At 47.9% G+C, this 13,395-nt stretch overlaps 1 protein-coding gene across 17 annotated transcripts in view; it reads right to left on the bottom strand.

The window, feature by feature from the left end:
- Positions 1-13,395, bottom strand: part of LOC146193354 (uncharacterized) — a 644,795-nt gene that overhangs the window by 350,826 nt on the left and 280,574 nt on the right. For all 17 annotated transcript variants that reach the window (XM_084602711.1, XM_084602708.1, XM_084602710.1 and 14 more), the window contains one exon: positions 2,181-2,353. In XM_084602711.1, coding sequence (XP_084458837.1) covers positions 2,181-2,233 — 53 coding nt within the window. In that variant the 5' untranslated portion in view covers positions 2,234-2,353. The remainder of the gene's footprint in view (positions 1-2,180; positions 2,354-13,395) is intronic.

The following is a 13,395-nucleotide window of genomic DNA, read 5'->3' as shown; positions in this document are numbered from 1 at the left end:
ATCCCAACGCTGGACACCAGTGTTGGGGCTTGTAGATTCAGATCCTACCGCTGATCACCAGTTGTCGTGACGCTGGGGCTACGTCGACCCGGCCTTCACTTGGTAGCGTGCAGAGACTCGGGGTTGAAGTAGGATTGAATCTTCGAAGTTGGTGAAATATGTACAAGCAGGTTTAATGGCACTTTGAGAAACTTATTTACAAGATTATTTACACGAAAAAGAAGGGTACATCAGCAAAATGGCAAGCGTTAAGAGTTCATAGCGAGAAGCGACTGGATGAGCCGTTTACCCAGGGCCCAGAGCGACATTTCGTGCTCTGCAGCGTCCTTAAAACCCCCCTATGTCCAGCCCCTCTCTGAAGATGTTGACCAACCAAATCCAGGGCACGCCCCTCAGGTATCGGCATCCAATCGAACACATCACTGCACTGATGGTCTGAAGCACTGACTGGTCCGGCATTCATTCGTTGGGCGTGATCACTTGTTGGCGGGAAAAGCTTGGGAACGGCGAGGAGAGGAGGTACATTTCTATTCTTCAGCAAAGAAACCACAGGCTGGTTCCGACAAGGGGTTTTACTTCTCAGAAACCCGAGTGCACGTGGCGCCGCATAGGGCTCCCAACATGGTCCCTTTTCGACAATTGCAAATCTTTCCTGCATTCCCGGGAAATCACTTAATGGCCGTATGAGTCATGCTCCTTTCTTGTCCTGCACGTCAGCGGACATGTCACTCTGTCGTCTCCTTTGGATAGGAGGCATTCATCACTGGAGGATAGCACTTCTCGACTGGAAGGGTGAACAAAAGAAAGAAAGCACTTCCTGCTATTTCCCGCAGGGGGACGTTTCTTTGTGTTTTTCCAGACGTTCTCTTGACAGGGTCAATTTGGCATTTGCAGGTTGTCCACAAAGCAAAACATGCTTACAAAACAGGATTCCTGGAAACAGGCTCACTTAGAGCCATTGGACCATCACCACATATTCACAAAACTTATCCATGCCCACAGGCGAACAATAGAGCGCGCAATTGCGGATGCTTGGTCGTAACATTTGGTTTTAGGGAAACACGATTCTGAATGTATACACGTGCGTGTGTATGAACAGTGTTACCACTATGTGCCTCAAGAAAAGACGCCTACACGTTGCGCTGGGAGGACACCAGAACAAGCACAAAGGCACAGGGAGAGATAACTACTTGAACTGGACATGCGTAAACTAAAAACTATCTCTTGGTAGTTACTGATACACCACTGCTTTCCAAAAGCAGTGGTGTATCAGTAGTGATATCAACCGACTTAAATGTATTTTCATGATGCGACTAGTACGGGGCGAACATATGTGCTCGCTCTGTGCGGGACCCTTTTCTTCCACGAATAATAATAATAATAATAATAATAATAATAATAATAATAATAATAATAATAATAATAATAATAATAATAATAATAATAATAATAATAATAATAATAATAATAATAATAATAATATAAAAGAGTAAATAATTTAGCGTAAAAAGCTCTGGAGATTATATAGCACCGAAGCCTTATAAAGCTGAACACGTCCGCGCCCTATTACGCATTTCGAAGGACATTCTTTTCACTGTTCAAGCGAGCATTTTCTGTAAGGACTAATGAGCATACAGGCCGTACCTACGGTTTGAGGATTAACCCCGAGCACTATCCGGACACTGTACAGCAAAGAATACTAAATTTTCCATTTTCCTAAATACCAAGACCTGTACTACACTGTTCATCAGGAGGAAAGCGTCTAAAGCAAAAGTTAAAGCGCTGTAAATGACATATGTCCCGTCCGACCGGTGAGCTTATAATGGCGGTGCCCGGAACACCCACACAGTCACCGCCTTCTAAAAAGTTTTTAGCAGATGAACAGCGTACTGGCAAAATTAGAATAGCAAAGGGGACGCTGCTGCTCCTGTCGAGAACTTGTCGCTAATTTATTGTGTTAAGCAGCAGCCGCTGCAACACTTTTTTTAAGGGGGTTTGGAATTCAAATCTGCTTCCTCGCTTCTGCTTTTGCGTTTTCGCATTGCATACTTCATCCGCACAACGCAACGGTTAAAACAAATAAAAGCAAGCGCATTATACGTAGATGCTACTACATTTCCCGCTGGAATACCTGAAAGAAGTGGAGATAGAGGAACACCGAAGAAGCACAGTACACTTACATGCTGGCGTACAGGCTCTCGTATCCCCAGTTGTCGTCATGCTGGTCGAACATGCGGAGCGGTGTGGTGATCAGCGCCCTCTATTCAGCTGGGGCGCAAACACGGGGCTCCGATGCGGCATCCCTCTGGACAGACTCAGCGCAGCGCTTCCCCAGCACCTCCGACAAGGCCACCTGGAGGGAGGGAAGGCGAATGTGAGGCGCGCGACTGTCCGAGGTGGTGAGCCGAGCGAACATTGCATAAGAAACAAATGACGAGACATAATCGAAATGAAGTGTTTCTTGCCGTGATAGTGAGCACGCAAGGAAACGTCGGCACCTTCCGCCGGTAACTGCTTCGCACAAAGGGAAAATATACAGCGGGAACGCAATAACGGCACAATTCGGCTGCGTTAAACAATATAATTCAAGGTACAACCGGAATAACGCTACCAAATGCAGGTGCTCTAGTTGCTGAATTCTGAAATGCACTTTTTTTTTTTTTTTCACGAAAATTGAGCATCGAACTAGCATGCGTATTACAATCGTCGCACACGGCAAAACCGAAACCACGCTACGACCAGCCCCAGGGTCATTGCCACCACAGTATGCCGGCCGGTATACTGCCTTTTTTTTTTTTTTTTTTAGCAGATAGTTGTCATGGCTGTCATCTTGGAAATGATAAGCCCAACAAAAGTGAGCATCCGAAATTACGGGGCCGAGCCGAGAAACCGTGGGTTCACTCCGGCCACAATGCATGGAACTCCATGTACGAAAAAAAAAAAAAAAAACTGGCGTGTGACTTAGCGATATTGAGTCAAACGCGACATACCATTTCGGTTTGCACTTCGGTTTCGGATCTTGATTTACCGCACCATGTGAAAGACAACCTCTTGCAGACATAAAGCCGCGCTTTAAACTACTCAACAATCGTGCACGCATAGCCCCAGTAGGATGACTAAGACACGATCCAAGGGTCCCGGAGGGCTCGATTTCCATCTCAAAAGTGCTGGGAAAGTTACGGCACTTGTGACATCACACGTGTGTCGCAGAAGAGTCGCTGTTTCACGAGCTTTAGGCATCAAGCAACGGCTTAAGAGCGCAGAGAACCATCTAGTGCTAACGCGCTAAATTAAAAAAAAAAAAAAAAAAAAACAAAAGAAAACGCAAATTCGCATGAAAATCGGTCCCGCTGACAAACATCGAATGCCCCGGCCACACGACATTTGTCCAAGATCTTTACTGCGCAGGAGATTTATTGATATAAATGAGCAACATCAAAAAGGATCAGCGGCGCAGCTACAGGGCAAGTGCAAATGAGACAGATGATCATGAATGTGATGATTCAGGTAATCACCATGAGCGCCATCTGTTAACTGGCAAAATCACGTTACATATATGAAATAGTTCAACTCAAGCGTGGCAATCATAAGTAAAGAGTACATTGGCGAGCAAACACTGGCAAACGAAAAATACGCGCACAAAAAAGAAAATGCAACAAAGAAGACTACACAAGGAGCAAACCAAACCACGTCTATGTCGAAGTGGCTGCTGAAAACATTCGAAGTCTTCTCTTAACACTACAGATTTTTTAAGTTCATTGTAATGTAAAATTAACTCCTAAACAGCATTAGGCTTAAATATATTATTCAAAACTACATTTGCGTCAACGTTTCAGTCTTTCGAGCTCGCTCGTTGGTGCTCATGTTTGGGCTGCTCCTTTCCCGCCACGGGCCTTTTTCGCGAAGGCCTCGGGAATTTGCCGCGTAGCTAGCTGCTCGTTAACCGCCTTTAGAGCGAAGAATCTTAATTTCCAAGGCCATAAAAGTGCCCGTGTGACAGGGACAGAATCAGCTGCCGCGTCGAGCGAAAACTAGCGCTTGGGTGCCTGTTGGGCCAGCTCTGCGCGAGCACTGAGGGACTCAAATTGCGGCGGAATGAGAATTCAGTCGGGCTCCACACGGATTTCCGAGGCGTGCATTGCGCGCTTTGATCTCCATTTGCATCAACTGCTGGCCTTGCAGATGCTTTGTTACGCGTCTGATGCTTGGTGCACTCTCAGCAATATGACAAAAGAAAAAGAAACGAGGGACGTCGCTTCAGGCTTCTGCAGAAAGCAGGTTTCTGTCTTCCGTTTTCGGGAGCATGAACGTCGGGTGCGCGTTGAGAATCGTGGATGCATCATATTAGGGTAATTAAGGCATACATTGCGGCGGAATGCTTTATTCTGCTTTACTGATTATGCGAAAGCGTTTGACTGTAGATCACAGCAGATTGTGGCAAGCTCTCCAAGAGATGAGAGTTCCAATTCACCTCATCTGTCTCCTCAGGAACCTGTATGAAGGGCAAGAGGCCACAGTCAGAACTGCATGGTCTTACTGATTGGTTTCCGATTGAGAAATGAGTGAGACAAGGCTGCATACTGTCGCCCTGCCTATTTAAGCTATATGCAGAGTGCATCGTGAGGAAGGCCGGTCTGGACGAGTCTTCAGCTGGAGTGAAGATTGGAAAACATATTAACAAACTTAGATATGCGGATGATACCACTTTAATGGCAGAAAGTGAAGTGGAACTCAAGAGGCTTCTGATGCGCGTACAAGAAGAGAGTGAGAAGTTTGGGCTTAAACTGAACATTAAAAAGACAAAGATCATGGCGTCTTGCCCTATCAACTCCTGGAGCATCAATGGACAAGAAGTGGAAGCTGTGAGAGATTTTCTCTTCTTGGGCTCCAAGATTACCTCGGAAGGAGACTGCAGCCATGAAATTAGGAGACGCCTGCTTCTGGGAAAGAGAGCAATGGTTAGCCTTGACCGCCTAGTAAAGAGCAAAGACATTAGTCTGCCAACCAAGATCCGTATAACTTGTGCTATGGTCTTTCCAGTTGTGATGTATGGATGCGAGAGTTGGACTGTGAAAAAGGCTGACCGCCGAAGAATTGACGCGTTTGAATTGTGGTGCTGGTGAAGACTCTTGAGAGTTCCTTGGACTGCCAGAAGATCAAATCAGTCGATATTGTCGACCATAAACCCTGACTGCTCATTGGAGGGTCAAATTCTAAAGTTAAAGCTCAGCTACTTTGGTCATCTGATGAGAAGAGAGGAGTCGCTGGAGAAAGATTTGATGTTGGGAAAGGTTGCGGGTCGCCGGAGAAGGGATAGGCAGCGAACGCGATGGTTAGATGACATCCTCGAGGCATTGCAGATGAAGTTATGTGATGTTAGGAAGATAGTGAGAGACCGGAAAGCGTGGCGTGACATGGTCCATAGGGTCACGAAGAGTCGGACACGACTGAACGACTGAACTGAACTGAAGGCATGCATCTGTAGAAGACGGAACATATACCATTTCCTCGAGGAGATTATTGAGCACCGTAATTCATCCTTCCAGCAGCACACGTTCAATTATGACTTCTTTTCTCTGCGGTAATCGCGTCTGCCAAGCCATAACGTTTTCCGAAGACTTCTGGCACACACACTTCAGAGTACAGTGTCATACATGCTGAATGAGTGTCTGCGCTACCATTCAATAAAGTTATTCTTACAACGGCTTACGGGCGGCTTACGGGCGGCCTACGGGCGGCCTAAGTCATTCGTGAAAAAAAAAAAGCACTTTTATGTCGCGTTCAGTGCACAGAACTATCAAGCTTGGTCAAATACTAATCTTGAAAACCAAGTAAGGCATAACACGAAAATACTAGTTATAATTCCTAAACGATAAGTCGTCTAGTTAAACGCCGAAGAGTATAGTTACGTTAGGGGTTCCTAACTCAGCACGATGTTGGCGGCTGTATATTTCCTTATTTCGTGCCTGTCAAGAGATCTTTATTGAAAAAGGAAATATTTCAGCCGCCTAAATACTCTGTGCAAGGGACGGGGATTGCAAGAAAAGGTTAGTTGCTTATTTAGTTAGTTCTATTGAGTTCTCATGGAATGACATGTTAAGGGAGCAGCTGTTCCATACTTCACGTTTGTTTAAAACACCGGCTTGTTTCAGGAGAAAAGCGGAAGGGAAAACGCACATGAAAATAAATATGAAAAGAAAAAAATATGAAAAGCAATGACTAGAGGGCCTCCAATACGGGTATACGCATTGCTTTTGCTTCGTAATTTGAAAACAGACTAAATATCGAAAGCCTAGTGTATTCAGCATTGCTCGAATTTTGCCATTGGAAAAGAAAGATCGGCCACCTCTGACCATCCTCAAGAATTAAGTGCCCTTTGTTAGATCACTGCAATAAATCAGACAAGCGCATCGTCGCGTATTCCAGAAAACTTGGTATTGTTTGTATCTTGTTATTTGTTTACTCTTTAACGACACAATTGAAGCCACACACTGCAACAGAATAACTGACAATGGCAACCGCTTTATTCTGCATCTCATTTGGAGCATATGCTTAGAGAGAAAGTAACAAATGGGGAGTCCTATACACACTGTTTTTACGGGATGTAGGCCAGCTTGCTGAAGGCGCGCCGAGGAAGTCTTATCTCCCTAAAACATCCCAACCTTAATGGTCAAACGTGCCGAAAGGCTCATCGCCCGTCAATAACGAGTTAAGCTTAAAGCTCAGAACGTGACCAAACAAAAAAAAAGGAACAGAATCGGACTAGAACCACAGTACTCTCTCTGCCCATATTCTAAGCGTCTCTAATCCCGCGCTAACACGCGAATGAATGTTTGATCAGGCAAACACTGTCGTGCCGCATGTTTACGTGTAAAACTAAAATGTGTCGTTCAGTTTCGAAATTCGCTATCAGGCAGTGCCCACGCCCAGCAGCTTAAAGTTGCAAACGCCGTGCCTATACCCACTGTGTCCCTATTTAGACGCCTGGATAGGCGACACATCAAGTTAAACCGCCAAAACCATTTCAGGCATATCGTTATGCTTTGTTCACGCTACTTCCAAGCTCGTTCGTTGGCTCACTCTTCAGGCCCGTTTACACTTGCGGCTCGTAGAGGTTGTGTGACCGTTTTGGCACAAAAGCGACTGCCGCATTGGTAAAAAAGCAGCAGTCGCACGCCATTCGAGCACCGCCCGATTTTTCAGCCTTAATTGTGACTGCAAGTAGCAAACCGAAAGCCGTTCAACGGTGCAGCTGAAATAAACAGAAGTTTTACATCTGGTTTGTAGTTGCTTGTGAAATGTCAAGATCGATAAGTCCGTTGGACGTTTTTCAAGTAGCGCTACTGCGCATGCGCGAAGCCTTCTCGGCCGCCATTTTTAGCAGGATTCCATGCGAAAATGAGAGGAGGAGCTCTGTGCACGTTCTTTTCCACGAGACGTTTCTCGCTTTGTCGACGCAACGAACTGCTGCCCAATAACTGCGTGCAGAGCTAGCATCTTCTAGGCCCTGGAAAATGCACGCATCCTATGGTCCCCTTCGCCAGCGTCCTGTTGTCGTCGATTAGCAATCGGTGTTGAGAGTGGGGGAAGGCACAGATGACTCGTGCGTCTTTGCCCCGGCTATACGAGACCAGCCCTGCACTCAACTGCTGCTTGGTAAATAAGCCCACCCCACTACTCTGAATAAATTTACGCACAATTTCAGAAATACCGTCAAACGTACTTCGCCTGGTTGCCGCAAGAGAGAAAAAGGATCGTTTGAGGAAACGAAATACCTTTGCAAGTGTAAACATCGAGCTGCACGGCTCCCAGGTCGCAGGTCCTTCGCGAATCGCATGTGTGGTTGGGCCTTTCACCATGCCGTTTCTCAGACATTATTAGCATGTCAGCAACTGCGTCACCTCTGTGATTTTCCGTAATCTGGTGTAATTTTGCGCAAGTATAGGTACTAGCACAGCTTCCTCCATTTGCGGGAATGATTATAAACGCAAAAGCGTAATCTTTCTTCGTGAGCAGAATGGAGCGAATTTTCCGTTCGTATTAAGCCAGCACGTCATATGTCACTTGCTTGTTCAAAATAAACCGTGAAAAACGAAGAAGAAGATCGTAACCGGACTGAAAAATCCCTCATATGGGTGTGTTTTATGTTTCAAAAGGGCAAGAAGAAGAAAAGCGACCACAACACTCACCTCTTTTCCCCTCCCACCTTTTCTTTTTCTTTTTTTTATTTTTCCCTCGTGCCCATCCGCGCGAGGCGAAACTAGTAGCTAGGCCAGAACGTATGTACGGATGTCCAAACATGGCCATGGATCAAATAAACTCGCCGCAAGATATTGCCTACTGGGCTTGAAAATGAATCAAATATCGGCAAAACGAAATACTGCAGATTACGAGGTGGGCCCATTTATACACTCTTTATAGATGTTCGTAGTAAAGGAACTCCCTTCAGACGTCTAGCTTTACAGCGAACTCGAAGACATGTCCTGGAAGCCTCAATTAAATCTGAAAACGATTTCCTCCGTAGAATGCTATAGCGTTGGAAGCGACAAGAATTTCAAGACCTGCCTCAACTGCGTCGCGATTTAAAATAAATTTCCGTTCCTTGTTAAGGAGTCTACCGGCTCTTGCCAGCTCTCATCCTAGCAAACAGTATGAAATAACAGGAGGAAAAACTGCGTTTTCTGCACATATGACGAACAAATGAAAAGAAAAAAAAAGCACAGCTGACCCGATTTTTGCCGGAAAGGTGACCAGGGCGCCCATTGCAAAGGATGAACCACGTGGCCGCGTCTCTTCGGCTATCGGCTTCTCCGGAGGTAAAATCCAGGCGCTTGGAGTGAGGCGATGGTGAAAAATGCGGTTATCTGGCGATGCCAGACCACAACGATGGCGCCGGGAATGCTTCGCAAGCGGGACTGAAGGCAAGCCACGCAAACCGCCATCGCAGGCGAAACTCATTTCCGTGAAGGCAAAAGCACCTCAGTCTTCGCTCCTGCCCGAGCCTTGGTTCCCCCTGCCTACCCTCTCCCTCAATTGCTCGACCTTCGAGGATCCTTCCATGCCTTATCTTGCAGACGCACGTCCGTACGCCGTCATGTGTTTGGTCATCCTCTCCTGCGCACGCCGATCGACGAGAAGCTGAGGAGACGTAGAGGACTGCCACGTGGTTCGACTACATCTTCAAAAGCCCAGGAAAGCGCAGTGCCCAAAGGACAGGTCAAACGCAGTTATCAGTCGACGCTTCATACCGCAAGCCTTTCACTGTGCCCCCTACCACACTGGAACGTTACACAGGACTCCCGAAGTTGCTTTGGGCTACTGCGGTGACGGCACACTCATTGACGTAACGGTTCGACCGCAACTTCGAAAGCCCAGGAGGGCACAGCGCCCAAAGGACAGGCCAAACGAAGTTGTCAGTGAACGCTTCATACCCTACTGCGCTCCTTCTGGTGCAAAATAGTTTCGAACACTTCAGCCTGTCAAGGTACTTCGAGTTACCGTGTTTCACGGGGTTCAAAACTGAAAACGAGTCGTGTCCTGCACACGCGAAAACTCAGAAAAGTCTTGAAGTTTCAAGTGCGAAAAGCTCTAAGCCAGCGTGTCGAAAGACGTAAAGGTTCACTGTCACTGATGAAGTTCACTTCTCAGAGATCACTGCAATCCTGGGCAAGTCCGGATTTCCGGCTGTCTGACTGCGTGACTTGACAGTGCTCCCTACCACACTGCAACGTTACACGGGACTCCCGAAAGTTGCTTTGGGCTACTGTCACAATAGACGTCTCCTCCACTGCACCCAATTTCTGCCCCCCAAACAGGTTTGGCCGACATAGTGAAGAGGTTTTTGCTGGACAGAGAAGCTGATTTACAGAGTTCGCAATGGGTCCAGAGCTCGCAACTACGCTCTGAGACACCCTCGCTGCTGTGTAACCATTACCACGTGTGTTCCAGCCGCGGTGGTGGTGGCAAACTCTTTTATTGCGCCCAAAAAACAGGGGACCAGTCAGAGGACCGGTTGCGTTGGCGGGGTCGGCGGGGATCCGTTGGAATGTCGCATCCTCCACCGCGCGCTGGATAAGCCAGCGTTGGTCTGTTGGCTCGGAAGTACGCAGGAGAGACTCCCACGTCTCTGGGGTGTTTGGTCTGTGTTGTAGTGTGAACAAGTCCACGCCATGTGTATGAGAGTGGCCGGAGTTGAGCAGTGTTTACACGTGAGGGCTATCTGTTCCGGAAAGATCCTGCTGTATAAGAGAGGGTGTGGGAAGCTGCCAGTTTGTATAGTTTGCGCCATTGGACGGCTTCGCGTCTTGCTAGATCGCGGTGTGCGGGAGGATATGTGCATCTTTGGAGTCGGTAGTGCTGTAGTATTTCCGTGCAAGTGACGAGTAGAGAAGCGCGTGCGATTAGTGTCAGCGGAAGCAGAGTGGCTGATCATACTCTCGGCTCGTCAGCTGAGATCTCGAGTGAGAGTGTGCGCCTGGGTGTTTCCGCTGAGCGACTCGTGGGCTGGAGCCCAAAGAAGTAAGCGAGATGTGGAAGAGGGTGCTGTAGGACGTAGAATGTGTAACGCCTGGCAAGAGATACGGCCAGCATCGTAGTTCGGATAGTTTGTTGAGAATCACTGATGACGACTTTGGTATCAGGGTCGGCTAGCGCTAGCGCAATGGCAACCTCCTCAGCTGCGGTGACTGTTTCTGCATTGCGACTGCTGCAGGCTGTGTACCAGCTGCGGTGAGGGGCGAGAGCTACCGCCACCATCGCTGACCTCGGTGGATGGCAAGAAGCGTCCGTATACGTGACGTCCGGACGTCCGCTGAAGCGTTTCTCGAATTGACGAGCCCGGTCGGCCCGTCTCTCGGCGTGGTGTTTCGAGTGCATCTGTTTGGGAATGGGAGGGATGCGGAGATTTAGGCGATATTCTGGTGTAAGTTCAGCGTAACTTGGAGCCGATCTCGGCGGGGAGATCCAAACTTGCTGCAGTACCGCTCGGCCGGGGTGTGTGAGTGAGAGCCGCTCATACTGGGCGGTGAGGGTTGCTTCGATCGGTTCGCTCACCGTATTGGAGATTCCGAGAGCCATGAGCTTATGGGTAACTGTGGACATGGGAAGACCTAGGGCCGTCTTGTATGCTTTTCGAAGTGACGCCTCTAGCCGTTCGCTTTCGGCACGAGTGAGACGCAAGTAGGGGCCAGAATAGGTGATGCGGGAGCAGATGAAAGCTTGAACGAGGCGCAGGAGGTTGGACTCTCGCATGCCATGATGCTTGTTGGAGATTCGCCTAAGGATGCGTCCGATCTGTACCACCGACTGGTCGATGCGTTGGAACGTGATGTTGTTGCTGCCGTTGGCCCGTATATGCAAGCCCAAGATCTTGGTGTTACCTGTTCGAGGAATCTGGTTTCCTTGCACCTGAAGGTTGATGTCAGGAAGTATCTTTAGAGGGCGTCGTCCCGGAGAAGGGATGATGATATACTCAGACTTTGTCGCCGAGAAGGTGAGGCCAACTGTACTTAGATAATCTCTGATCCATTCGATGGCGGTCTGTAGAGTTCCTTCAATATGGCCGTCACTGCCGCGCGTGATCCAAAGTGTGAGGTCGTTAGCATAAATGCTGCGATGCAGGTGGAGGATGTCGGCCAGTAGCTCCGGCAGGCCTATCAGTGCGACGTTAAAAAGCATCGGCGAGAGTAAGGCGCCTTGCGGTGTGCCACAGTTTCCCGGAGAGATGAAGGATCTCCCGTGCCGGCTTTAAGTTGCACTGTACGGTCGGTGAGAAAGTTTCGGATGTACGCATATGTGCGATGTCCAACACCGACAGCCTGAAGTCGTTGAAGAATCGCTTTATGGAGGACGTTGTCCAATGCCTTGGCAACATCGAGGCCGACGATGACTTTCGTGTCTAGTGTACGTCTCATGACTGATGATGGAGAAGAAGCATTATGTCCGGGGCCGCTAAATGAGGGCGGAAGCCGAACATTATGTCTGGTAGAAGATGGTTGTCCGCAAGGTATCGTGAGAGTCTGGTCTGGATAACGTGTTCCATCAGCTTCCCAACGCAGGACGTGAGAGAGATGGGACGGAGGTTAGCCAAGGTTGGTGGTTGGCTCGGCTTGGGGAGGAGGACTAGATTGGCGCATTTCCACTGCTAAGGTGATTCTCATTAGGCAGTACCCAGTGCATCAGAAACGGCTATACGATAATGGAACCGAACTATGGAATTTTCGCTCAACATCTGCCGCCTCGAGCGGAGGAATGTCACTGTCAATCACCCGCACTCCTATCCTTCTTCGGCGTCGCGGGTTCCACAGGTACCCGCCTTCAGGCGGCTCTTGAACCAAGGCACTGAACCGCCCTTGAGTCACCCGCTCCAGGATAACGAAACGCCCGCCGGTTTTGGTCAATTGCGCGCCAACTTGTCCACGAAGAGGTGGCCTGAGGAGAGGGCACTTTCGGGAAATTTATCCCAGTTACTCGGTGAAGGAAGACGACGCAGCATTTCGCCTCCATCGAAACGCAGCCGCAGCGGTCGGGATCGAACCCGGGTGCGACTACTGTGCCGGAGTACCCGGGTTCGATCCCGACTGGAATATTCTTAATTCCTTCAATGATGCTGATGCCATGATGTGGTCGGCAGTTAAAAATGTTCCCCTCAGAGATGGTTCGCCACTTACGTCGGTCAATATAGCTTCTCGCAGCGGAAATGCGCACTCTTAAAAAATAGATCGACCGAACAAGCCTTACTCGATGTTAAAGAGAAAGTTATTGATAACATTGAATACCGAGCATATACACTTGGTTTGTTTTTGGACCTCCGAGAGGCTTTTGATTGCGTGCAGCACGAAATTCTTGTAAGCAAACTAACTGGGTATGGAATACGAGGTACTCCCTTGAGCCTGCTTAGAAGTTACTTGAGCAACAGACCTCAATATGTTAAATGCAATAATTTTGTTTCAAATTTCTTGCGTGTTACTCAAAGTGTGCCGCAGGGATCTATTTTAGGTCCACTTTTATGTTTAGTTTACATAAATGATGTTTGCAATATACCTGATTCACCTGATTTGGTCATGTATGCTGATGATAACAAATATATTTTTCACAGCCCAAACTCTGCCAGATTTAGAAACTACTGCAAATGACTGCATGATAAAATTGCACGCTTGGATGCAGGCAAATCAATTTAGCTTAAACTTGTCCAAGACTAGTTATATTATTTTCAGACCTATCAACGCCTCAATCCATTACTCGATATAAGGTATACTAACAAACAAATACAGCAGGTAACCACTCAGAAGTTTCTCGGTGTCTGGTTCAATGAACACTTATCCTGGAATACACATATTTCTAAACTTGCCACAGATCTTAGCAGAACTGTTGGCTGTCTCTACAGGACCAGTGGCC

The sequence above is a fragment of the Amblyomma maculatum genome, chromosome 4, assembly GCF_055883805.1.
Source record: "Amblyomma maculatum isolate TAMU_Amacu chromosome 4, ASM5588380v1, whole genome shotgun sequence".
NCBI classification, from domain to species: Eukaryota; Metazoa; Arthropoda; class Arachnida; order Ixodida; family Ixodidae; genus Amblyomma; species Amblyomma maculatum.
Note: the sequence above shows the minus strand (reverse complement) of the source record. Positions and strands in the feature narration are given on the sequence as shown.